The 27,886-nt window shown below is 38.4% G+C and overlaps 1 protein-coding gene and 1 long non-coding RNA gene across 13 annotated transcripts in view; one reads left to right on the top strand and one right to left on the bottom strand.

The window, feature by feature from the left end:
- Positions 1–10,582, top strand: LOC308482343. Its single transcript, XR_013989237.1, has 2 exons — positions 1–117; positions 10,220–10,582. It is a non-coding gene; the product is annotated as an uncharacterized lncRNA (long non-coding RNA).
- Positions 1,990–27,886, bottom strand: part of CHD9 (chromodomain helicase DNA binding protein 9) — an 81,507-nt gene continuing 55,610 nt past the window's right edge. For 5 of the 12 annotated variants that reach the window (XM_081015350.1, XM_081015346.1, XM_081015348.1 and 2 more), the window contains 24 exons: positions 27,154–27,364; positions 24,812–25,007; positions 23,647–23,814; positions 22,845–23,024; positions 22,491–22,601; positions 21,031–21,227; positions 20,156–20,355; positions 19,614–19,773; positions 18,820–18,909; positions 18,590–18,693; positions 18,386–18,503; positions 17,469–17,526; positions 17,090–17,132; positions 16,738–16,957; positions 16,396–16,598; positions 14,618–15,526; positions 11,974–12,137; positions 10,575–10,847; positions 9,728–9,896; positions 8,129–8,268; positions 6,855–7,076; positions 6,419–6,547; positions 5,790–5,894; positions 1,990–5,366 (listed from right to left, as the gene is read on the bottom strand). In XM_081015350.1, coding sequence (XP_080871476.1) covers positions 4,500–5,366; positions 5,790–5,894; positions 6,419–6,547; positions 6,855–7,076; positions 8,129–8,268; positions 9,728–9,896; positions 10,575–10,847; positions 11,974–12,137; positions 14,618–15,526; positions 16,396–16,598; positions 16,738–16,957; positions 17,090–17,132; positions 17,469–17,526; positions 18,386–18,503; positions 18,590–18,693; positions 18,820–18,909; positions 19,614–19,773; positions 20,156–20,355; positions 21,031–21,227; positions 22,491–22,601; positions 22,845–23,024; positions 23,647–23,814; positions 24,812–25,007; positions 27,154–27,364 — 5,237 coding nt within the window. In that variant the 3' untranslated portion in view covers positions 1,990–4,499. The remainder of the gene's footprint in view (positions 5,367–5,789; positions 5,895–6,418; positions 6,548–6,854; positions 7,077–8,128; positions 8,269–9,727; positions 9,897–10,574; positions 10,848–11,973; positions 12,138–14,617; positions 15,527–16,395; positions 16,599–16,737; positions 16,958–17,089; positions 17,133–17,468; positions 17,527–18,385; positions 18,504–18,589; positions 18,694–18,819; positions 18,910–19,613; positions 19,774–20,155; positions 20,356–21,030; positions 21,228–22,490; positions 22,602–22,844; positions 23,025–23,646; positions 23,815–24,811; positions 25,008–27,153; positions 27,365–27,886) is intronic. The other 7 variants (XM_081015354.1, XM_081015347.1, XM_081015353.1 and 4 more) reach the window with 6 other exon arrangements.

The raw sequence follows: 27,886 nt of genomic DNA, 5'->3' as shown, positions 1-27,886 counted from the left end.
AGAGAGAGGCCGATGCCGAGCTGGACCCTTCCTTCCCACTGCCGCGGCGTTCGAATCTAAACACCTCGTCTCCCTCACCGCCCCCACGTCCCCGCCCCTCACCGCTCTGCTCATTGGGTAAGGGCGCGCCCACGCGAAGCCAGTCAGCGTGCTGCTGTCTGCGCAAGAGATTTAAAAGTCAAGAGCGGCGGGGAGGGGAGCGGAAGTGGGAGCGTTCGTTTCTTCTGGGAACTACAATTCCCATAAAGCGTCAGCCTCAGTGAGGGGCGGGGCGAAGCGGGGAACGTGTAATGTGTCATTTTCCTCCTCCCTATCAATAGCAAAGGGAAGAAACCGATTACCGCTGATCGCCAGCTGCCTCAGAAATGATAGGATCTTACACGTTCGACACTAACTGTGTTTAATTAGTTGGGGACTGTAATCATAGTACATCACATCAGGCTTTTTCTTTCTAAGTTTCACGGCGAGGTCTTTTAGAAAACCGAAATTGACACACCAACACTCAACAAGACACAGGCCTCAATTTTGTCCGCTGTAAAAAATAGAGAAAATGACTGGATAAAACCGGTAGTTTGCTTTTTCACAGTTCCTGGGTGTTTTTTTTAAAAATGGTGCGGATGCCTATCATGGATAAAGGTAGTACGTAGTGTGGTGGGTGGGAGCAGCGATTCAAGGGAATGGGATAGAAAAACAGCCCAGATACACCAAGTATTATATGCTGGTGTGAACTGCAAGAAGCCGAGTGGCAATTAAAATTTGGAATGAAATACGTCCACAGAAAAATTGGTTTGCGATACAAGGTCCCCCTCTAGAACCACTGATCAGCATACAGTTCGAACCAGGCTCCTAGTGTTCATTTAGGGTCCATGTATAGTCTTGTTTCATTTCTCGTCTTGTTTTCTAATCGGTGGCATGCCCATAATCAAAGTATTTGCCATGTTTACATTCAGACAAATGAGAAATGTTATACAATTCCTATAAGCACATGCCTACCAACTGTATCCATGGTTTGTAAATATCTGAAAGGCTGAAGCAAGCTTATTTTCTGCAACTCCAGAGGGTAGGTGCTTAACTGAAGGATTCAAATTGCAAGGAAGGAAATTCTGACTAAACATTATAAAAAAGCTTTCTGATGGTAAGAGCTGTTCAATAGTGGAACAGATTACCATGGAAGGTGGTGAATTCTCCTTCATTTGAGGTTTTTAAACAGTGCTGGATGACCTTTTAGTTGATAACAGTTCTTTTCACCTACACCAAGTTGCTTCTGAAATTTAGGGTGTTCCCCAAACCAATTTGATGTAGTGCAGAAGAAAGTATGGAAAATTTATATGCAAACAATTCCCAACCTGCTGTATTAAATCTATTATATTTTAATCATATAAACCTAAGAATCATTTTAAATTAGCTAGCACTGTCCTCCAATTTATGAGGTTCAAAAATTAATGATGTGCCGTAACACAGATTGGACCTAATGCACATCTTTTAGTTCCATGAAATCAGTTTGATTATGCATTTTCAGTAACTGGCAAATGCCAAGGTGCAGTTGTGTATTGCATCAATCCTACAATGTTCTTCAAATTATACTCTATGATAAAGTATAACTGAATGAACCTTTGGGAAGAAACACATTCCACCACTAATTGCCAAGACAAGTGCAGGATGCAGAACGTTTTCTAGTATTCAGCATTCACCTGGTCACTAAACTATAGCCTTTGAGTTTAAAGTATTTCTTGATGTTTTAATACAAAATCTAACTATATAATACCTCTGGCAAGACAAAACTATTTTGACAGCTCATATTACCTGCACATTCAGTATTAGCCGCTCATATGAATTGCAGAAAATTGTAACCACAAATTCTTTAAATACTGAATACCTGCAGATGTTTAGCTCCTCCAATATTGCTGTAACAACTGTTTCCTTTCTGCTCAAGCTTTACATTGTGTGATAACTAAAAGGCATTTTTAATGTATTGAGGCCAACATCATGGGTTGTCAAAGAATATGTTTAATAAAAAATAATTAAACTTCCATTTGCTCTATAGAACATCATAGAAAGTAATTCAATAAATTACAAATGACTTTAAGACGCTTTTTCAACTACAAGAAAGCAAATTCAGACTACACAGAACACAACTGGCAAATATTGCAAAATGTCCAAAAGAAAAACAGGACTAAGACGGATCATGAAGCCTGAAACAAGGGATAGAAATACAAGGCAATAAGAGCTAAATTTCTTTTTAGTCACTACCAACATACACTTCTTCACCATATTGGATATCTTTTGTACTGAAATTTCAGTATTAATGTAATTCTAATAAAGGCTCCTTTACAACCCTTGACTTTATGCAGTCACACTTGCATATTGTTTAGCCGACAGAGCTACATATTTCTCACCTTTCAGCTGATGCTGATTAAAAAAAACACACCTTTACTTCATATTCAAATCTTTCAGTCACACATTGAAACTGTAAAATTTCCTTATTACAGAGAGATATCACTAGAATGGTAAGTAAAATTCACTTGACCATAATTAGGAAAATACTTTATTTCATAAATTTATTAAAAATTGTGTTTAGGATTTCTTTTGGGGGGGAGGTACGTAGGGGTATGGTGCAAAGTGATATTGTTGAAATACTCCATTGACTAAGTCAACAACCGTGTTTGGAAAACTTTGGCTATATCATGGATACATACAAGATAAATAAAAGTGCTATATTACAAAGGGCAAAATATTAAATATGTAATACATCCTTTCATGATGAATAATTGCTACCCCTTTTCTTGTGGCATGTTTTGACTATTGCTAAGACACTGAAGGGCCAAACAAGTCATACTATTCCGGGGAGGGAAAATACAGTAAACCAGCACAATCCAAATGATACTTTTATAACTGTAATTACATGTAATACTGCTCTCTAGTCAAAGGGGTTAATAATTTTGCATGTACAAACTTTATTTTTATTGGTAAAGATCTTGGTAAAAAACAACACAGTCTTGTTTACTGTACAAGCAAGCAACAGAACTGTATCAAAATACTAAATTATTTCCTTTTGAAAAGATTTGTCACTGACTATATCATCAGTATTTTTTTACCCATTCACTCAACTTGCCTATTCTTGGACCACAAGTGAAATTAATACAAGCTCACACCTTTTCACCTCAGTTCCACTGTATGGTGTGAATCTGTGATTCTACCATGTCAGAGTAATAGCAGCTTCAGCAGAACAAGGAATCCTATCATATATCTGATTTTATGCATCAAGGTTCTAAGGATCTGTATTCAAACAGATGCTTTATAAGCACTGTCATACCATGGTTTCATGGAACACATTTCTCACATCATTGTTGAAAGTGCTTTTTAAAAGTTAAGTTATTGGGCAACTCAGCATTATTACAACTAACAGATAGATGATACCCTAAATTTTGATTTTGGGTAACATTATTCTACATAGTCAAATCCAAACCTGTAGAGAAATATGAGTATTTTTAAACATGACTACATTTCCTCTTACCATTATTAACTGGTAACTACAGGAGTTTACATGACAAACATACACAAAAGAGAAACAAACAAAACAAACAAGCCATTTTCACAAGGATCTAATCCTTATAACATGAAGTATGCAGTGTTGAAGTGGCACTTTGAGTTATTTCAGCTTGTGGATACAGCTCCTCAACAACATGAAGGCTGTAGAAGGAGCAAAATCTTAACATTAAAAAGGTATCCATGGTGTCGAAGAAAGTAAGAAAGGGATTTTTGTGACTATTATTACAAGAGTGCAACTGGTAATGGTAATTTCCCTTGCAAAATTAACATACACAGGATGCCTTTAAAAAGCAAAGCAGAATATGAAAACAAGTAGAGAAACCAATGTAAACTTCCTAAACTAACTCAGCTGAGGTAACAAGTAGCCAATCTAATTGGCTGAATGGGAAACTTTTCTTTTAAAACAGAGTTGTACCTGAATTGGAAACATCAGCAGTGCATCACAACACTAGAGCATTTTCTTGTAATTAAAACAATGGATGGTGATGTAGTTTCTACAGCTTTCATGACATTCATTAGCTGCCCAAATTATTGCTGAGTTTTGATCTGTAAATTATAGGTGTCAAGGAGGCTGTAAAACTATATTCAAATTATATCAATAATGCGCATAAAGAATTTTGTGTTCACTACAAATATATTAAATATACAGCTCTTACTAAGCAATTTTTAAAAATTAACCCCCCAAAACAAAATTATAATGCCTTTTGCTGTAATTCTTTTTTTTTTTTTACACAATTGTGTATTTGATAGTACATACAAGTTCAGAAACCTATGAACTTCAAGAAATATTACATGCAAAACGTCTTTGAAAGCTGTTTGCACTTCTAAACAAATACTGAAATGTTCGGTCATTAAATTATTGATGCACTCACTCAACACTGGTTATTTACAACAAAATAATTCAAGAATAAATTCAAAATCAGTTTATAATTTAAGTGCAGAGTTTGGGGTCAGTCTTCATCACTAGAATCCGAATCCTCAGACGAGGACGATGTACTGTCTGACCCAGAGGAAGCATCGGCTTTCTCTGAACCCTCATCTGTGCTGTTTTCATTGCGAGAGCTAGGCTCTGCTCCCCTTTTGTCTTCTTGATCTTTAACTCTAGAATTTTCCTCCTTTTCTTCTGTTTGCTTGGCTGTGCCTGTGCCATTGTTTTCATTGTTCTGTACATCAAAAATATTGGATTGGGACAAAGCTGGGATATGGAGATTAAGGCCTGGAGTGAGAAGCATCCCTGGATAAAGTATATTGGACAACAGTAAGGGGTTAAGAGCAAGGGGGCTGGCGGCTGCAGCAGCAGCAGCAGATGATGTGGAAGGAGAACCCGACACAGAGTTTTCTCCACCATTATGTGCATTTTGGCTCTCTGTCCTTTCTTTTTTCCCGTCGGGCTCTCTTGAGTCATTTCCCTTTTTTTCCTCGGAAGCAGATTCTGTAGATTTTGTGAGGAGTCCTCCCATTCCTAGCAAATTTGGTAAGCCAGCCATTCCTGAAAGCAGCATGGGAAACACAGCAGCCATGTTTTTCGCCTCCCCAGCAGTGTTCAAACTAGTCGGCATTCCCATTAAGCCTGCTGTCACTTGCAGTGACTGAAAATTTTGCAGATTTTGCTGTAAGGCCTGGAGAGTAGACAGATCCACCCCTGGCAGCAGCCCATTAGCTAATAAAGGGTTGACCGGTATGCTTGCTGCTGCTGTTGCTGCAGCAGCAGCTGCCTTGGCAATCTCGCTTTTAGGTCTTCTCCCTCTCCTGCTTACTTCCTCTCGCACAACAGGCCCTGTGAGAATACGGTCAAACATGCTTTCAGGAAGAAATCCCTAAGAGGGGGGGGAAAATGAAACTTGGGTTATTGCATTCTTTAATGCAGCTACCTATTTCTGCATCTTAAAAATATGCTGTAGCTAAATTGAGAAAATAAGTATTAAAATCAATTTCAAACATAGCCAATAATATGGTAGAATAGATATAGCATAGTTAGGAATGTAAGCTGGAAACCAGAAAAATAATTCAAATAAAGTCATTTGCAAAAGCTGCCTTTTACAGCTTTTGAACTTTACTTTATATAGTGCCTTCAATGTACATGGCACATAACAATACAAATAAGCAAGAGTGGTCTCAAGGCTCAAAATTTTCCTAGTTGTTTCTAAACTGCTTAAAACAGGGATCACACTGCTTTAGGGCTAACCTGCTTTCTTTGGTAAGTAAAGCTACAAAATAATGACACTCCCTCTACTACTCACAGATTGTTTTACAACATCTGCCCATTCAGGAGCTACTCCATATTCAGAATTCTCTTTCAGGAATCTGCACAGGTCCTTCAGTGGTGGAGCAAAAGCACCTCCTACCTGAAATGTAAGGATCAAAAATGGATCAAACATTTATCAGTATACTTCATGGATCCAACATTCAGTTTGCACTCACAGCTTAACAAGCTACCTCATTTCTGTATGTGCTAGATTAGTTATGGTGACACATTATTATTATTATTATATTTATACACCGCCCTTCACCATAAGATCTAAGGGCAGTTCACAGAATAAAATACAGGATAAAAACAAGTAAATAATTAAAACAAAACAGCAAAATAAATAACTCTTCCTTCCCACAGACACATTTAAAAGGTTGCAGAATATTAATCAGCCAAAAGCCTGGTTGAAGAGAAATGTTTTTGCCTTGGGAGAGCGTTCCACAAACGGGGAGCCACTACAGAGAAGGCCCATTCTCGTGTTGCCACCCTCTGGAGGAGGCACACAAAGAAGGGCCTCTGATGATGAAAGCAGAGTCTGTGATGGTTTATATAGGGAGAGGCGGTCCTTGAGGTAGGGCACCAAGCTGGCATGTCTCTGGATGACAAAAGTTAAAGAAATACCTTTCTAGCATTCCTTCTATTGATTAGTTGAACACGTTCTTCCCCAGTAAGGCTATTAATATCCAGCTTATTAGGATTGCGACAACGGTGCCTTTTTTGTTTGGGTCTTCCTTCATGAAGCTGCATTTTCTGTGGTAGCAGAATTAAATATATATATATATGTGAGCTCTCACTATTATTCAAGCTGCTTATGAATAACATATTTATGCTTAAGGACCTACTTAACGAAGGTTTTACTTCTTAAATATGCTGCACATTAAGTTTTATATTAAACACCACAATATTTTCAAATGGCCTCAAACCATGCTAAAATTATCATATATGTACTCATAGCGTGTTCAAAATTACAACCCTATATTAAAAGATGAATATTACACAGAATTTGTTTGCTATATTCAAATATCACAGCACAGTTAGAATGAATGGAAATACTTACAGGAATAAAAGCTCCTAAATCTTCAACATAGCCAGGATGTTCATTGAACCATTTCTCCAAATCTTTTCTTTTAGGGGCATCATCGCCTGCAAGTCTTGTTCCATCTTTCAAGTTAATAACTGGAACTGGGCTTTCTGCATCACACACGCCGTGGGATGGTACATATGGAAGTGCTGGGTTTATTCCTGGAGCAACCTGAGGGACATTAATGCTATGGCAAACCTGCAGAAATACAAAGTGTTATGAGTACTGTTCTACTTAGTTCAGGCATAGGCAAACTTGGCCCTCCAGATGTTTTGGGACAACTCCCACTATCCCTTGCTAACAGGACCAGTGGTCAGGGATGATGGGAATTGTAGTCTCGAAACATCTGGCGGGCCGAGTTGGCCTATGCCTGACTTAGTTGATTGGAGATTGCTGATTGCAGTCTGAGAGCTCTCTCTCAAGCTGCATCAACAGAAGTATAGTGTCCAAATCAAAGGAAGTACAGTAATAGCACTACTCTATTCCGCCTTGGTCAGACCACACCTGGAGTAATGTGTTGTTCTGGGCACCACCATTTAAGAATGATATTGACAAGCTGGAACAAATGCAGAGGAGGGCAACCAGAATTGTAAAGTGTCTGGAAACCAAGCCTTGTGAGGAATGGTTGAGGGAGTTGGGTATGCTTGGCTTAGATGAAAGGAGACAGAGAAGAGATGATAGCCACCTTCAAGTATCTAAAGGAAGATGGAGCAAGCTTGTTTTCTCCTGCTCCAGAGGGTAGGACTTGAACCAATGGCTTCAAGTTATAAGAAACTAAATTCTGATTAAATATGAGGAAAAACACTGGAAGTTTTAAAGCAGAGTTTGGATGACCACCTGTCATATACAATCTAGCTGAGATTCCTGCATTGCAGAGGGTTGGACTGCATGACCCTTGGGGTCCTTTCCAACTCTACAATTCTATAATTCTATGAAGAAAACCTAGAGACAAATATTTAATGGAAAGCAAACATCACAGTTACATATTCAAGATGTCAACCCTGCTAAAAAAGTTTTGTCTTGCAAAAATATATGAACCTGATTAAATAAGATGCTGGATGGGAATGTCAATGCATTTTGTAATATCAATGCCAAAGCTAATACCAGTAGTACAATACAAGAAATCTACTGAAGCAGGCTGGCAGACGGGCTTCTATTTGGCCAATCTAAAGACATTAAAGCCTTCAAAATTAATAACATTTACATCAGAACAGCATGTATACTTAAAATATCAATTCACATCTGCTTACGTGGTTAGGTGCTTTGTTTCTATTTATAAACAGTATATCTACTCCTTCCACATTCTTCCTCCTTCCTCTCCTCTTTTTCATTACAGGCTGGTCATCAACTATTATTCCATTTGCAGTAGCTGTTGATTGACTGGAAGTTCCTAATCAAATTAACAGTTTCATAAAATCAGCAACAAAAAACTTTCCCCCCAAATGAATATGAACAACTGTAAAAGCAGCAACAAAAAAAGTCACTGAAAGTAAAATGAATTTATAGAAAAAGTTTCTAGCGTATCTATGAGACAGAGTTTTACTCTGAGTAGGCCCATTCAAATTAAGAACATGACTAAGGTTCATTAATTTATCTGGGCATGCACTGAAGAAAAGTTAGTTCAATACCCCCAGGGGTGGAGGAAGGGGTGTGTGGTGGAGGCGGACTGCCCTGGGTGTCTTCACTGAGGGAGGTGACATTTGACGCGCCGCCTACCTGCGACTCCCAAGCCTACCCCGAGCCATCGGCGGAAGGGGGGGAGCTGCAACACTTTGCCGGTGGCATTCTCCCCTTCCCCCTTCATTTTGACAGCTTGGGGGAGGGTTGGGAGTCGTGGGGGGCGGCGCGCCGAATGTCCGCCATGGGCAGCTCACTCTGCCCCTGGCTGCAGGGCACGTGTGCCGCTCCATGCGCCCCACTCCCCTCGGGAACCCTTCGTGCCCCGCTCCCCTCGGGAGCGTTCTCCGCCCCCCTCGGGAACGCGTCCACCCTGGGCAGCACAGGCATATGCCCCGCCGCTGTACCACTCCAGGATTATGTCGCATACATATTAATACTGATGTCAAAGTACCCAACTTCAATAGGCTCTATATTCTTTTCTCCCCACAATTACAACCTGACACCAGGGAATAACAGGCCTGCAAACATACGGATTGTAGCCTAGTATATCTTGTCAAGGCCAAAGAAAACCTCAGCATTTTCTCAGCTCACTTATCACCATTACTTTATGCTATAGCTCTTCCTTCAAAAGAGCTGCTATTCAGCCTTATACAGCTGTAACATTCTTACTTATTTGAGTTAGGTTCTAGATAGAAGAACATCATCAAAATTATTTGAAGTGTATGCATTCTTTCACTTATGCAATCTTCAATGGCAGTGATAGAATAGACTTGTTCATAAATGTTCCAGAGTTAGGGACAAGCAAGTGAGGTAGACACATTTACTGATAACACTAAATTGTTCAGGGAAGTTAAGAACAGAAAGGGTTGTAAGGAGCCACAAAACAATCTCTTCAAACTGTACCACCATACTGCAAACGGGGACTCAATTGAATGATACTTCATAACATTCCTTGTTAGAGAGCCATGGAGAGAGATTCTAGTCTGGTCTTCTCTCTTGCTGACATACCAGTTTAATATCTGCAGGGAACACTTTTGTGAATGACATAGCATCCAGCTGAGCACCCACCTGCTGTATGAAGTGTCATAGCACAGAACCAAGCTTATCACATTAGTAAAACTAGGTGACAGACAGTTAAACAACTTGGAATGGCAATCCAAAAATTATTAATACAATATCTAAGTAGCAAACCTTTTGGCATTAAACACTGGCTTTCACACAATGCTTACCCAACTCTGGCAAAGACTTTGGGAAATTGGCAAGGCTGGTCTCTGAAGCATTCTGGAGTTCCTGTAGCCTGGCAAGGTATTGCTGCTGTCCTAATGTACCATCTTCACTTTCAAATGGTCTTTTCTGAGAAAGCCCCTGCTTCTGAAAAATTAATTTCAAACCCCCTTCCTGTTAAACAAACATGAGGGTTAGCACATTTCTTTGGGAAGAACAAACCAATGAAATAGTTTAAGATCTTCATTTGCAATTTCAAGAAGAACTGATCTTCTCTCACACACGCATCTAAGTAACTGGCAGTCTTTAGTCAGGTACAGTAATGACTGCAACTGAATACTTTTATAAATAAGTATGTATTAAAACATAAATTTGCAGATATCAAGTTAATTATTATAAAGGGTTTGTATTCATTAGTATGTATTACTATTAACTTTTAGCATAAGAACCTAAGGAATTCCGAGTATGTGAATAATTGTTCTGATTTGTTCACCAAGGGCATTTAAAAACTGGATATCTGGAAGTTCCTGTTTTCAGACATTCAAGACTGAGTTCAGAAGAGCTAGACACTCTGGAAAGCACCTTCAGCACTAAAGACAGCAGAAGAAAGGCTATATGAGAAAGCATCCCACCAGCAAGGCTTCAAAAGTCCAAGAATTGTTGTCATTTGTTGATCAATTCTGAATTCTTTTTTTTTTTTAAAGGGGGGGATGCCCCATAGAAATTTATCCCAAAATACCCATAAATGTGTGTGTGAAGGAAATAAGATTGAGAGCAGGCAGCCACTTGTAGGTAAAGCATGCTGCACACCGCAATCGCAATCAGGTCCTAGGGCGATAAAAATAAACATACGTCATTGATTTTCACTGTAAACTCCTTTTCCCGTACATGCTTCTTCACCTTTGACATCTGTGGTGACTGATCATTTTCTTCTTTAACATCTGCACTTGGAGGTGTTGGTACACTGGGCTCACTGTACTCTGCAGCGGCACCCGGGCTGTCTAAAAGCTTGGTGGTATAAAATGAAGCCACGGTATTGCTGTCGTAACTTCTCCGTGCCGCAGGCCATTTACCTTTCAATATTGTTTGACAAATACTATCCAGACGGTTAATCATAACCCGATCCTAGAAGGAATAGAAGGCAGTTAATAGCCTACTTTTCTATCTCAACAGTTAAAACAACTTGCTAAATTAATCTGAGCAATTAATAAACAACCAACAAAATGTGGCAAGGCTGCAGGATCATCAGGAGAGTTTTGATCTATCACTTAACAAATATTTTCTTCTGATTGTGGACATAATTTGGCATTATGATTTATTTTGCTTTGTACATCAGAAGCGTAATAATACTTCCTTCAATAATCTCTACTGATGCACAAACCATGTTTTAAATTCCACTCAGGCTAGTATCACTGTTCAGGATTGATGTGACTGTTGGGGGACGGGGGCGGAAGCCTGTCCACAGCAAAGTGTTATAGTTACTTCCAGAGAACAGAAATGCTGGGGGCAGTGCTTGGGAAAAAAACAGGTCTGAACAGGCCAATAGTCAGAAGGCTTTTTCTGAACAGGATACAATAACAGATTCTTGTGTCTCCTCCCCCCTTTCCTTTTAGGCAGGAAAATTGACTGCAGCTTCTAGAATGAAGTCATACGGTTAAGCTCTTCTAGCACTGATAGTGAAAGTGAACATTTGGTGGCAGATAACTGGATCTCTGGCATAACTGAGTGGCTGGGCAAAGAGCAGTGTGTCACCAGCATGTGACTGAAGGGAATATTTATTCCCATATCACATATCTTCTAAAAGAATCACCATATGCTGGAGAAATTATAGATGAAGTGGCCGGTCCAAGAGGCAAGAACACAGTAGTATTAATGCTTCCAATTATAGGGGGGAAAAATGCCAGTGAAAGGAGCACAGTGGGCATCTCTGATACTGAATGATAAAATAACTACTTCTTCCCAGCCATGTCAGGAAGCAACTGAAGCCCAAATTTATATACTTCTCAAATTCAGAAGTTTGAAGAAAATGAATTAGCAAATTCAGTATTTTTTGGAAGGAAATTTATATAGATTTATATACATGTAGTCTTAGGACTCTGCTAGACTGGTAAAAGAAAAAGTGATTTATATGCCATGTATATGAAATGGCGATGTGGAGTCCACTTTTTCTTTACCTGTTTTCCCTGTTTAAATTTACGTTTTAAACTGAAACACTTCTTTGATGTGATTAGATCCAGCCTTACTAACGTACCTTTGGCCAGTAGGAAGCAGCCAACATATATCCACCTTGTAAGATACAGTTAGAATTTGGTGTTCCATTATTCATTTGAAAACTGTCCTGGGTTTCATCCTGCACAGTGCTTAGGGAAGCTACACTCTCTTCATCATATGCTTTCAAAAGAGGCGTTCCTTCTGCTGAGGGAAACAATTTTAGGTTATTAGAGCATAAAACTTCCAATAATGGATACCCTATTTCTGCAACACATAATGATTTGATATACAAATGGTGATATTAAACGTTAGTCATATTCAGGGTAGACCCAAGTGATTTCAATAGGTCTACTCTCAGTATGACTAACATTTGATATCACTTGATAGCTTTTATCCTGAGAAAACTTGGATTGCTTCTATGGCCAAAAGAGAGTATTTTATCAGCCAGGCCTTCTGGATGTCAAAAAGGAAGAAAACTGAGACATCTTAATCAGGATCCTTGAATACTATGCAAGTATGCAAACATCTATAATAGTAAAATAAAGATTTTTTTTTTTTAAATCAAACATTTTAGATCTTAGTCTAGATCATATCTTATAATAGAAATTACTTCTTAGCACCACTATTGCCCACTGCTCTCACAGTCTGGATTGTACACAAACAGTACAGCATGAATCAGAGGCCATTGTGGGACAACTGTGCATGAGATACAGGAGGACTAGTGTACAAGTTGCTCTTTACAAACCATCATTTCAAGACTCTGAGGAACAGAACTGCTGAGAACTGCTACGACAATAGTTCCAAAGTGCCATTACACTGAAAATCAAGACATGAGATTATCATGGTATGAACAATTTACTGCCATAACTTTAGACAGAAAATATCATAACTAGGTAAATTTGATGGGCAATAATTTTAACCCTCAAGAAATTGATAAACCAAGTGCACAGCAATGAGCACAGGAACAATGGAAAGCTAGAAACCCAAGAGAACAAAATAAACTGATTCTATCAATTACCTAGTGCTTCATTCTAGGCTGCAAAGCATGATACCAAGCTAATAGCTGCTTGGCCTGAATTTCTAAGCCCAGCTCTTCTCTGGAGATAACCATAGGAAGAAATAATATCTGAATAGACCTTATAGCCTCTGAATCCTGTCTTACATTTTTTTGCATCAACACTGTAGTAGTGAATGCTAGCAAAAGTTGGTTTCATTCACCACTCTAGAATATGCAAATGCAATGTTAAAAGAAAAAACTCCTCCTTTTCCCTTTTGGGGTAGCCAAGAGCCCGTATAGAGTCCTTAAGTATAGAGTCCTATTGGAAGGAAAAAATAACAGAGGCCAACCAGAGAATATTGATAAGCAAGGAAGCTAGTAAGCCTGATCTTTATTAACTATTGCAACAGGGTGCTCACTACCACACACAGGAGACAGGAGGGACTCAGAACAATGGTGCGGAAGCCCTTATATAGACTTTTGAAGTTGTCCACCCTGTAGCCAGAGACCACCCCCAAAACATCATAAATACATTACAGAAGGAGGCGGTCTCCAACAAAATTCCTGTTTGTAAGGATACCTAATAATGGCCACTGATTCTTCTACCTGGACAGCCTGGCCATTCTTTTGTGATGGTAAATACTTAGTTCCTAAATACAGGTCGCAGGCTCACCCTATTCATACACAAATATGCCCTTAAGACAGGATTTGAGCAAACAGACAATGGGGAGGCTTTCCCATTTCCTTCCTCACTGCAGAGAAATATTTGAGGTCAATTTGGGAGAGTCAAAATGGTTTCAGGATTGCTCTCCTGTACTATTTCAGACACGTGGTTTATATACTTATGTATGTGTTTGCCTTGTAAATTTATGAACATATGATTTTTATATACGAGACATTAGAATTCCAAAACAGCAACTACAGCTGTCCATAATCTTGATGTTGTTTACAAAATACATGGGGAATTTTACTTTGAATAGCTGAGAAGTCTAAATGTGCCAAAATACTTTAGAGGTTTAGTGTAATAATTCAATCATAAAGCCCAAACAGTGTGTATACTATATATTCTCTTTAGAAAAGCATAAACCATACTTTTACTGAGATCTTATACTAAGATTAAGTTGTTGTTGTTTAGTCGTTTAGTCGTGTCCGACTCTTCATGACCCCATGGACCAGAGCACGCCAGACACTCCTGTCTTCCACTGCCTCCCACAGTTTGGTCAAACTCATGTTCGTATTCCCCCCCACCCCAAAAAAAACCCTTGCAAATTAATTTTATGCACAGCAAAGGAAGTTAACATATCAAATACATATTATGTATTTACATAAAATCAAATATGAATGGCTAGGCCATTCTTGTAGTTGCATTCCTAATTTTTTAAAAAATAAATCAAATATGGGGAAAAAGCTAAAAATATGTTCTAATTTAACTTTCTGAAACAGCTGTTGCAATTCATGAAGCCACATTTCTACTTTTCACAGAGAAAGAACAATGTTTTTCTAGCCTGTTTGTGATTACAGCATTATATGGCACCCCCGTAGTCCAGTTTCCTACAATTCAAAATATTTATTTACATGCTATATTAAGGGGAAAGGGGCTTATGTCAACCTTCTCCCAGCACAAATTTAAAGCAACTTAGCCCTTAATTAGCCTTTTGAATGTGAAAATGAGCGAAACAGCACTTACGTCTCTTCTGTGATTCTTCTTCATCACTGTCACTTTCTTCTGATGAAGAGGATGAGGATGATGAGGAGGAGGAAGAGGATGATGAAGATGACGATGATGCTGAAGAACAAGATGAAGAAGATGAGGAACTGGATCCTGATCTGGAACGTGAGCAAGAGGATGAAGAGGAGGATGAAGATGAAGATGATCTGGAAGAACAGGTTGATCTATCTGAATCAGAGTCTGAATCGGAGCTTGATTCTGATCCTCTCTTGTTAGGTCTCTGTTTTTTGGAAGCAGTGTTAGGAGTTAGGGGTTCTGTCCTTGCAGCAACCATACGCCTGTCACTGTCTGCCTTTACAACAGGTTTCTGGTCTGTAGCATGAGATGGTGTGCCATTATTTGGGCTCAAAGGTTCAGTCTTTACTCCCGTTCGCATATCCTCAGTAGATATGGATTCCTCCCCGGAAGAATGTGGATCTTCTTTATGGTTTTCATTCTTAACTTTTGTATCCTCAAGTGTGTTCCCTTTAATATCTAGCAGCCTTGCCTGAGGTGCAAGAGGAGATGCAGACAACACCATCTGATACTGATGCAAAAGTGGTGTAGGAGTTATTGGAAGTGCTACTTTACTTTGACTGTAGTTCCTCTGGGCTGACATAAATGAAAGTTCAGGATCACGAAGGATGTGGTAGTCTGTTCGGCTAACCCCATGCTTTGCAGCTCCAATCAGTAAATCCCAGTCATGAGTCCCACATTCCCACCAAACTGGCAAATCTGGATTAAGCTGACAAAGTTTTAATCGCTCAAATATCTGTGGATGACGGACAGCTTGTTCTCGCACCTTCCTGAGAAGTTCAATGCGATACAAGGTTCGAGAGGCACGCTCTTCTGTAATTGGCTGGATGAAAATATTGGGATCCACAAGTTCTGCACAGGAAACACACACAAGAATCAGCAACTCGAAGAACAGGAATTATAATTAAACTTTTAAAATAACAGCACTCTTTAGGAGGTTAGAATGTCTAACGTAGTATTAAGTATTAATATAACTTTTGGTTGATCAGCTACTACCTTTTTAGGTCAGAGATTACTTGGAAACTATACCCCATGCTCTGGTCACTACCAGATTTGATTATTGTAACATACTCTAATTGGGGCTGACCTTGAAGATGACTGGGAAACTTCAACTGGTTCAAAGAGTTGCAGCCGAAATACCGGCTGAGGTTCCATTTAGAACTCACATAACCCCTGTTCTAAAACAGTGTCACTAGTTGCCAATTAGTTTCCAGGATCAATTCAAGGTACTCACATTAGCATTTAAAATCCTAAATACCTTCAGCACCAAATATCCAAAAGACTGCCTCTCTGCCTTCAGCCTCTCTCAGGGTGGGGGGTTCTTGATAGTTTCAACACCCTCAAAAGTTTAGGGGATAGCTGCTCAGGAGAAGGCATTTTCTGTGGCAGTCGCTAAGCTGCAGAATTCCTTCTCCACAGACATGTATCTGTTGCCTTCTGCTTGAGGAAATTGTGCTGAGCATTTTGACTACCCAATATACAAATGCAATAAAATACCGTAGTCTGATGGATTTTTGTCTAGTCAATATCACCTTATACAATAGAGTTCTGTCCACATAAAGACTGCTATTCTTACATGCTGGGGGAAACTGTTTGTATATATTGTTTTTCTCCTGCTTCATGCAAAGAACAATTTGATTTAGCTTTTTAAATTAAAAAGTTGTTGTAACCTTTGCTGCCTGTTTATTTTTCATAAAGGAAAAAATAAGCAAGTAACCCACCATCTTTCGAAGGCAGGCGGCAGACTCTCCTGCACATGGCCATAAATGCATACAAGTATTTTTCTAAACTCTCATCCGTTTTCTTATGTAGCCTAGCCATGGCTCGAAACTTCGTCCAGTCAAATTGGCCTCTGTCAGGATCAAACACTACACCAAAAGTTGAAACCACTCTGTAGAAATCAGCTTCTTCTCTTCTTGTCCATCTAGATTGAAAAGCAAGAAGAAAAATAATTCCAATTAAGTAACTTTCCCCCAAAAGCACAAAGAATGATTGACTAGAAAATAGTTAAAATGTTTTTTGTGATCAGCTTTTTAAACCTGGTAAGCCTAGCATGTACAGACCTTTGTTGTCTTTCAATTTTGGCAGCCATTTTTGGATTTAAAGCAGCTTCTTCATATGGATTCTGCATCACACAGGCCTGGACTGGAAATGCAGGTTGTATCTGTTGGGTTTGCCTGTTCTTACTAGTACGCTGATATGCTGTTATTAGGCGGCGCAAGCGTGTAGTTAAGGCAGACTGAGTTGGCCAATAAAGCTTGTCCCCTTCAATCATCTGACCATCTATAATTAAGGAACATAAGAATTTCCTGGTGATTCTGTTTTTTCCACCATAAAAACACAGGTTTGCTCTAATGTGATACAAATAAGAGTATTCACTGTAGTATCTTAAGATCATGAGGTGTTTTTTTTTACCTCCATCTGTTATTATAAGATCCCCCGGTGATGATATATCATCCTAAAAAAGATTTTTTTAATTAAAAAAAGTAGAATGAACAGAGGCATGATTCAGACACAGCACAAGTCACACATCTTGCAGATGGCTGACTACTCTAAGAATAGTAATAACTCATCTTAATATGGATTATTTTAACTTCATTTTTAAATTAAGAGGCTCAAAATCTCTCCATAGAAAAAAAATCCTTATAGTTTAATTGAAAAGTTGCCAAGAAACTAATTTAAAAAACTACTGTTTTAACCAATATAAATGTTTATAATCAATGGCAAATATGACAGTCTCATCAACTCTTAAGTTTTGGTGTAACTGAAAAAAAGAATACTGACAACACATTACCTCCATGTCATCTTTAAACATTGCTGGGGCTGGTTTATATTCTGGGTCTTCTACATCTCTGAAAAATACACATTCAGCACAGGCTTGTAAAGTATGTGTTTTTTCATACAATTGTTTTAGCTACTGGAAAATTTTAAATTATTTTGCAGAAGAAAAAACTTGCTACAAAGAATATGTATTATGGTTTTAACTACTTGGACATTTTTATTTAAAGTTTTGTTCTATGTATCCTGATAATTATCATCTGGAGGACACTCTGGTCCCCCAGATGTTGCAGGCCTGCAATTCCCATCATGCCTGATCACTGGCCGTACTGGCAGGGGTTCATGGGAGTTGTACAGCAACATGGTTCCTCATCCCAGATTTAACGTTGCAAGCGATAAATAATGGTTCTAATAACCTCAAATTTCTGTACAGTACTGCAGAATCACTGCTGTTACATGTATGTTATGCTCAGAAAAAGGACCATATGGGAGGACCATATGGGCATATGAGAGGCATACAAAGAGTTCTCTCATTCCCATGGCCTGTAAGCTCATGCTAGGCAAAAGTTAGCTTTAGGGGAAAAGAGAGCTCTATGACCCTTTGGGGCTATGACCACATTTGACTGGTTTGGGGTCAAATCATTTTGTACATTTATTGTAAAAAACAACAACAACAAACCCTAGTATAACCTTTGGATGCAATCCAGACAACAAAGCATTTAATTTTCCTACTAAAATCAATGGGACTGTAAAATACATTTAACTCTCTCATACTCAATTCAACGAGAAGTAGCTTTCTTTTTATTATTGTTATTGCATTTGAAGCCACCACTAAAAGGGCTTAACTCTGGCTAGTTCTCACCCTTTATCTTGTTTGCATGCTCAATGAAGGAGGGTGATCCACTTTAAATAGTGTTTTTAAAAAAATCATACCCATCAATATAGTCATTGGCTCTCTGTTCTGCAGCGACTGCCTTGTCATCAGGTTTTCCCACTCTTTCCAAGAAGCATAGAGCTGCATCTGCTCTAATTGTGTTGTACTTTTCATAACCTGAGAAACAGATATTTATTAATATTCTTTCAAGAGACAAGCAACCTGTATGTGAAAAAGAAACAAGTAGTATCCCTATCACTTACCATGTTTAAAAACTCCTATTAAGAGAGATTTATCTGCTTCTGTATCCCACCATTCCGCTGGCACTTCAGAATGATCTGGCTCAGGGACCCAAATATCAATTTCACTGAAATAGTTAACCAGAAAGCTGGTGTTAAGTCAACTCAATTAAAGAATTCTGAGAAACAAAGTTGTTTACAGTTTATAGTTTACAGTTAAGGAGAAAAGAGGAAAGAGCCTCAACATGGTGTACCTGGCTTCAACTCCATCAAAAACTTTTGAGCACTCATTACCAATGACTTCTTGCTTCAAGTAATACAACATTCTAACTCGAAGTAAGACCCTAAACATAAACACACAGAAGACAATTAATTCTTCAGCCACGGGCAGAGTGTATTTTAGTTCAACAAGCTACTATTTTGAAATATATAGGAAACATGCTCAGCATTATTATCAACAAATTTAAGACAAAACCTTAAATTTTCCAAGTGTATTTTGAGGCCAATTTCATCACTCCACATACCTGTAACATTTTAATGGTTATGAGTCCGTAAAAGTAGTCCCCCACACCTTCTCCATACCTAATGACCTTGATGCTTTGGGCCTAATGCTTAGTCCCAGCTAACTAAGGGCTTGCAGCAGCATGTTTGCTGCCAACAGTTTCTGGCAACATGAGAACAATTCATATGCACATCTGTCAGGCCCAAACAATTTGTGATTTGGAGGAAGGCAAAGGAGGGTGACATTCCCCGCAAATCCCACACAAATTTTTGTTTCCCAGGAGTAGGGAGAGCTCCTGCCAAAATGTACAGGTTCTCTCTTCCTGTCTGCTCCTCCTCCCTTCCAACTTTTGGCATCTGCACAAGGTGTAACCACTGTACAAATATAGAGACTAGTTTACAACATGGCTACTACAATTATGCTAGTTTTGTAATCCATAGCACCTCACTTGTTAACATTAATAAAGATTATTAGCATTTAGTATGAAGGTGTTACTTGTACATCAAGGAGACAAACTTTAAATCATGTGTTTATATTGCTACTTACTTGTTGCAGTGATGTTTTATGTGTTTTTTATATCCATCATCTTGCAACAAATGCTCTGGATTATACTTTCGAAGCCATTCTGCTTTATGAATATCAAAAGTGCTGGCCTGAGTTTTAACTTTTTTTCCTTTTCGGCCCCTGGGGACAGGAGCTGACAAACCTATGCAACATAGGAAAATACAATGTAACAACTGCATGGTATGACAGAACTTCCTTGTTTCAGGAAGACAGAGAATACTATCTGTTTTCCCTTAACATTGCAAGTGTAGATAATTCAAACAGTAATGCTAAACGACAAAAGAGGGTAGACCTACATGTAATAAAATACCATGATTACTCTCAACGTTCCCCAAGGTAAAGCAGCTGTGGTTTCAGATGGAGTGGGTCATTTAACCCTTCCCATACATTAGTGCATTCAAAATGGTCTCCACCAGCTGTTTTTCTCCCCAAAGCCACAAAATAGGAAATTAGAAGAAGAATACATGCATTTGTATCTTCCCCCATTTTATTTCACAAAAAATAGTCCTCTTACAGATTCTTACCTAGGTGATTCTGTAGCTCTCGAGTTTGCCCATCTTCCGTTGGTGTAATAAGGTCCCATATAAAACTTTTTATTTTTTCATCTCCTCTGTAATGGACAAGGCAATATGCTAGAAGGGCTCGGCAGATTATCTCTACATCCTGTTCGTTCAATTGTCTCTTGAATCGCCCATGTGATAAAATCTCTCTCCAACGGCCCCACCTGTTTAGAGATTAACACTGGAGTTTAACATTTTAAACAAAAATGGCATCTTTAAGACTACTTGTAGAATGTTTTGCTGCAAAGTGTTAAGAGGTAAAAATATATTTTATATTTCTAATGCATTAACACTTTCCCCTTTTGTGGTACTTTGAGAATCTAAGGTTTTCTCCCCTTATCATCCTGCAAGCTAATAGGGAAAGCCACTAGTTTTATGCAAATCTGTGAGTCTGTGAGCATTAGTTTGGTCCCTCACAGGTTTTTCTGTATCTATAAAATATTTAAACATATCCACAGGGAGATTTTCTCTTTGCTATTATAACTACTATTCTATTACACGTATGTTATGGCACATTTTGTTACTACAGTTCTTTATGAGAAGAACTATAGTAACATTATATGTATGTGTTTTACATGACCACAATAGAAAAAGCAACATGGCCTGATCCTAAGGTCTGCTGATCAATAAGTAAGCACTTTGGTCATTATGTCTATTGCCACAAAATACTACATTGTAACTGTACTGTAGCATCACTACTAAACTGCTGGAATCTCGTACAATAGCAAGTGTAAAGTAGGACACCATACATACAGAAAATGAAATTTAAGAAATAATAATAATTTTATTATTTATATTTTTGTCTCTCTTTGCACCAAAGAAACCAAAAACATTTTTACCCATAAACTAGCAAGTTTTTTTCCACCCTAAAACATTCTGTTCTTCCATATCCATTGGAGCGGTCACAAGGCCTCCGAAGTTTTGGTTTATCATCCCCTTCGCTTTCAATGTCAGATAGCTCAGCAAGTTCATCCTTTGTAGAACTGAAAGGCCTTGTTTGCTTCCTAATTCTAGGAGTGTCAATAACCAAGCTATTCTGTAAAATGTAACAATATTCTGAGTCAACAGAAGTGAGCATTTTCAAAATACAAAATGATAAAATTCATCAAAACATCCTTGTCTGATATTTTATTATTTTACTTGTTTTTATAAATTTTGCAATCAGCTTTTCATTTTAAAATAATCCAAACGCAAGATTTTAAAACACAACAAATCTTAGCATCTATCTTCCAATAAACAGTAAGAGAAATACACTGACAAATAACCATTTACATAGTGCACTATCAGAGATTCAACTAAGCCTGGGTGAATAAGTAGGTCTTCTCTTGGTGTCTAGAGCTTGTAAGGCATGGTTCAACCATATTTGAGGGGCAAGACAGTTCCACAATCAGAGTGTCTATCGAGAATATCCTCTCTGAGGCTGCCATATATCAAATCCCTGGCAAATGTGACACTGTCAAGAGGGTTTCCTCACTACATCAAACATAATTATATTGAGTGAAGACCCACTAAAATTAATCAACCAACATTTAACCATGTCCATTAATTTCAATGGATCTATTCTGAGTAGAACTACTACTGGCTTCAACTGACTATATCAACAAAAGCATGTTGAACTGTAGATATGGTAGCATTTCAAGAAAACTACGAACACTCAAATACAGCATAGGATAGGACATTCCTGATCCATGATCAGAATAGTCAATAATTGCTGAGTTAGAGAGAACATTTCTGTCGCTTCCCACTCCCAATTCTATGAATTGGTAAGGAAACATCCAGCAATGATCAGGTAGACAGGACACATTACTGCACTTTTCAAAAATATTTTCTCTCAAGTAATGAAAAGTACACTTAAAGCTCATGACACAACATGAAAATCTCTGCTCCAGAATACCAAAACAGATATTTTAAATTTAGTACACAATTTGTATCCTTTTGGTAATGAAGCTTTCATAGATCAAGTTTGTGGTCTATTTAAACATACGTTTTCCTTTCGACACAATCTAGTTCCAGATACCTCCAAGGATCAACAGAAGGCAAGTTTGATGGGGGGGGGGGATTAGTTCTTTGAGTAAACAAAATACTAAGCATAGGTCTACATATACTATTTTAGTGGAGGAAATGTTTTTAGTTAGGATACTGCTGTCCAAAGAACTTAACTTAGTTCTCCAATAGTGATTTGATCAAAACTGCTACAATAAGCCTCAACTTAAAAAGCAAGCAAAGTGAATAGGACAGTTAAAAGAACACTCGAGCCTGAATGAATGAATAAATAAATAAATAAATAAATCATACTTACTCTACCACTGATGGTGTCTATGTCTATTTCTGCTTTTTTGGCCCACTTCTGCCAGAAGTTGGGATCATCTAGTGAAATATCTGTCCTATTTCCAGACGCAACAAAGCTAGCCTGTAACAGCACAATATAAAGTGTCACCAGTATATTTGTTCAGTTTCAAGTACCACAGACTAGGTACCACATGCTCTCAAGGAAGGAAAAGCACCAGCTACATTCAAGTGAAGCCTATCAATTAGGTATTTTAACCTAACAGTTAAGTCAGTCACAATCTGTTAACTTCTAAGAGGACTGTTCTGGATGCTTATGCTTTTCTCTGTGTTCTGTAAAAAGGACACCAGAAGAGCTTATAACTACCTTAGCAAATGTGGAGCCCCTTCCTTCAGATTCAATTGTAATTGTTTTCGTGCGACGCTGCAAGATTTGATCAATATCTTCTTCACAGAATTTAGAACCCTCATCCTCTTCATCCATAATGGCACCATATGCACCTCTTCGAAGCAAATCTTCAATTTCTTTTTTAGAAAGTTGTTGAATCTATGTAAAAGAGAATGGTAAATCTTATGATATTAATGCAGCTGGATACATAAAAATGCTCAATTAAAATGATAATATGGAATAATATAATTGTTATATTTTGAAATAGTTCCACTGGATATCTAAAAAATAGTTTTACAGTAAATATTGCTATTACTGACAGAAACTGGTTGTCCTTTCCAAAGTATGTAACTATAGCCAATACATAATTACTTTAAGTGTATTGTTTTTGTTATCTTTTAAAAAATCTCTTACAGTATCAAAATCCTATTATTGTATACACTGTAAACTATCTCAAGGATTCCCAATCTATACTTTGCCTACCTGTTCCTTAAGATCATCCATCCAACAACAGAGTCTAAAGTCTCAAACAATAGAATTCTCTCTACAACATGGCCAATCTTTGGTTATATATTGGTTACAAAAGCAACAGGACTTTATGTGGGGGTGATAGAAAAGCAGAGAGCTAGGAAGTGGTGCAAAGCTTTAAGATCTTGTTCAGACTAAACTTTGAACTGTTCCCCTGTTCTCTTGAGTAAATGATACAGTTACAAAAATAAAAACCCATTTCAAATTCCTATTTTTTTTGGAGGAGAGGAAAGAGGGGAAAATGGGTACATACACCACCAACACTATTTTCTCTTCCACTCATGCTTTGTAAGACAGCCTTATCCAGGCCAAGCTTCAGACTTGCTCTGTCAAACATCTCTCTTTCGTAAGAGTTCCGAGTTATTAGTCGGTAGACCTTCACTGCTTTGTTCTGACCAATCCTATGACAACGAGCTTGGGCCTGAGAAAAAGGTACATGAATCCATTGGACAGATTGTCAAGTAGAAATGTAATATAATGATATATTATTACTTAAATATAAAATTACTTAGACACTGTTAAAACAAAATACAATTAAACTGAAGCTGTAAATGAAAACAATAAAAAATAAAATTAAGGTCAATACAAACTGACTTTAGCTTTGTGTATTATAGAGTATTTCTCTACCTTGTATGGCAGGGATTCACAAGTTTGCTCCCCATGGCAAGTGCTCAGATAGTGTCTGACTAGTTTGGCATGGCTCAAGTTTCCTCTGAAACCTGGAGCTACAGAGGAGGTGGGATGATCCCTCTGAACCACATTCTAAAGTTCAGAGAAAGCCTAGGACCTGTTTCAGCTTGGACTTTTCAGGAGTTTGGAGCACCTAACAACCAGCAAAAAGCCCTCACCATGCCATCTATACCTTACAGCTTGGAACTGGAAGCTTCTTTTGTCTATGCTGTTGCTGGGTATCAGAAGAATCCAGCAAGTGCAGAGACAAGACCGAAAACTTCTGACTCCTTATGACTAGCTCAGACCTAGAGAGGGAAACGGCTTGTTTTCACATTGCACAGAGTCCTCCACTCTCTCTCCCAACACAAAGCATGGACTTGGAAAAGTGAGGAAGAGATTTCCTCTTATCTCCAATTTGTGTTTTAGAGGCACAATGCCACGTTCAGGACAAGATTCCCTTCCTTGAAGAAGATATATGGTATTGGCAGTCAACAAGGGCTGCCTAGATCCTGCTGGATAGATGGTTTGCTTAAATATATTTAATAGTACACACAATGGCCTGAACCCACTGCAGATTTAAGAATGTCTCTCCTCATATGACCTAGCTAGTTAGCAAGCACCTACAAGCAATCCTGCTTGTTCACACTTGCTCTCTCTTTGTGGATCAGATGAAGTAGGTTCATTTGTAGGTGTTTCTTAGGTATTTAGCCCTATGGCAGAAGGCTAAACTGCTCAAATATATTTACCTGCAAATCATTCTGAGGATTCCAGTCAGAATCAAAAATTATGCAAGTATCCGCTGCAGTTAAATTAATGCCCAATCCACCAGCTCTGGTACAGAGAAGGAAAACAAACCGATCAGAGTCTGGCTTGCTAAATCGATCAATGGCAGCCTGACGTAAGTTCCCTCTTACTCTTCCATCGATTCGCTCATACAGGTACCTTTGAAGTGCAAAAAAAAAAAAAAAAAGGCCATTAAAGAAAGGCTGTAATTGCAAACCAGAATACAAGTATAACCATGCACTTCTGAATACTACTATCCTACTGTCTTAATCAAATGAGCCTACATTGCAAGCAGATGCTGTAATTTTTTTGGTCAGGTTTTCTATTACACACCATCTTGAAAGTGTGTTAAAATGCATCCAATCCATATTCGGGTGAACCAGTAAAACATAACAATGTTCTTTTCACTCCTCAGATGCTTTGAATGATAGAATTCTTAACAAGTATGTGAAATTCCATCCCCATAAGCATTCAACAATAAATTTCTTGGGGCATTTAATATATATTCACATATACCGTATTTTTCCTTGTATAAGATTATAGGGTTTTTTAACCAAAAAATTAGATTTAAAATTGGGTCTCGTGTTATACACGGGTAGTGCTGAGTGGTGTTTTCTTAATTTGCAGTCCCCCAAAATAGGGGGCGTCTTATACGTGGGGGCATCTTATACACAGAAAAATACGGTATTTTCATTATAGAAAGTTGAAAAACTTTATTCAGATATCATAAGATAAGAACATCAAGGCATTGGAGCCCCCTGGAAGGAACTTGATCGTTCCTTTGCCAATAGATAAAGAAGCCATAGTCTGGGGGGGAGGTTAGCTTGGAGCAAATCTTTGTTTGTCCTGCTCCAGATGAGGACCTAAAGAGGTCATCCAAATAAGCTGCCTTGAAAGCAGTGTTTGTTGAAAATTCAATGGCCTGAGGTAAGCCTAAAGTTCAGTCATGGCTGCATTTGGTAGTGTTCCCAATTATAATTGCCTCGGTGGAGGATTCCATCCTGAACCTATGTTATATACTTGTTTTCATATTTCAAATCCAGAATTTAATTTCCATCCTTTCCTGAAGACAATGAAGAACACAGAGCAGACAGCGGATAATTTCTTTTCTGGGGAACTGGATCTCTGTTCCTTATTTCTAATAAGTAGTGAATTGTCTGCCAAATAATAGTTTTTCAGTAGACTTCAAGGCTCAGAACTGGGGGACAGAAACAGAAATTCTATGACTAGGCTGTTTTTAATGGTATTATGTTCCTAGGTATCCTTGGCCAAAACCGCCCAAGTAAGAAAAAAGAACCAGAGGAGGCCTTGAATCAGAACTGTTCTCTGGTCCCTCTGCATATGGGGGCTAGGTTAGGTCTGGTGGAGGAAATCTGGGACATGTCATTAAAATGTGGAGTCTGAACCACACTGACTTGGAGTTCTGAAATTCTCTATGATGAAAGGAACCTCTGCTGGAGCAGAGGTTATTTTTAGCGCCTTTCTTATGAGAAGCTGACATAACATTGTGTTTATATTTGTTTTCTATATAAAATAAAAATCAGGTAATTATACGTGTTATCTAATACATAAACTTATGGCTCTGTTGTGCTGGTGCCTTGGGGTATAGCAGGGACAGTGCTCCAATTGGAGTAGCCTCTACCAAAGGTGTCATGGATTTTGAAGAATCACGAACTCAGGACAAAAAGGAGAAGCGAGCTAAGAGGAAGGCACCGTGATCAACTCCTGCCTGGAAACTTATGTACCCACTGTGAAAGGACATGTGGATCCAGAATTGGCCTCCAAAGTCACTTACGGATACACCATTAAAACCATATTCATGGAAGACAATCTTATTTGGCTACGAGTGATCGCCAAAGAAGGAAGAGGAGGGACAGGCACCCTACAACTGAAAGGACTGCATATGGTCCTTGGCCTAATTTGATGCAGGGGAGAAGCATCTGAGGGAAGAGAAGGAAAAAATACACTGCTCCTGGCAGCCCACTCAAAGAGAGGGGTGTCAGAAAATGGGAGAAAGGCAGAAAGGTAGCCCTGCTCATTTTTGGCTCTGGTTCCAGCCACCATAGGCTTATGGTTCCCAACAGATTAGTCCCACGTGGCCATCAACAGGAAAAAAAGTTTCCCTCTCCTGCTGTGCAAGATCAGGCCAGAAACTGTAGTGCAAGGAAGTGCATGACTAGTAATTTAAAAGCAAATTATCACTTGATATCTCAGTACGATGACTCAAGGATGAATGAACCAAGTCCATTCAAAACTGTTTAATATACCATTAATATGGCTATTTGCACTATGAATAGTATCATACCTTTTATGTATCAGATAATCTTCAAGGATATCAAGACAGCGAACCATCTGAGAGAAAATAAGCACCTTATGGCCCCCTGCTTTCATTTTTGGAAGAAGTTTGTCAATGAGGACCAGTTTTCCAGCAGACTGGATCATTGCTTGCAGGTGGAAATCAGGAGCAGTTGGATTATAGGTCTCCCTAAACTCTCCTAAGATTTTTTCCTCAGCACCTGTCACATAAAGTAGGTATGATTTGCTTCTTCTAAAAGATATTGACATTTTCATATAGCTTTGATACAAAGTGCACATCATAATACTGTGAGTGCATACGCCACACATTTCATAACAGTATTTATGATCACATTGTTTTTCATTTTTTAGTCCCCATCCCTTGACACTGATCATGGTAACACTTGATCCTCATTGTGGCTATTTACATTTCACCTTCAAAACTATAGCATATGCAACTAAATCCAAAAGCACTTATACACAATTTTTAAAAATACGAAGAAATTCCCCTGTTCCTCCAGTAAAATATGTTACGAGAAATTAATAATTGAATTGTTATTGTTGTTCTAATTATAATTTGTACACCGCCCTATACCTGCAGGTCTCAGAGCAGTTCACTATGGCCACCCTTATAGCATTCATCCTAATTTAGGGTTACATCTGGAATTTCCTGGACATATCTGGAATATTGCATTCGAAAGCAGTGTCCAGGCAGAAATCACTAAAATGCCTGGGAAAATCCG

This window comes from Podarcis pityusensis (genome assembly GCF_964106645.2).
Source record: "Podarcis pityusensis genome assembly, chromosome: 8".
Lineage (NCBI taxonomy): Eukaryota > Metazoa > Chordata > Lepidosauria > Squamata > Lacertidae > Podarcis > Podarcis pityusensis.
Note: the sequence above shows the minus strand (reverse complement) of the source record. Positions and strands in the feature narration are given on the sequence as shown.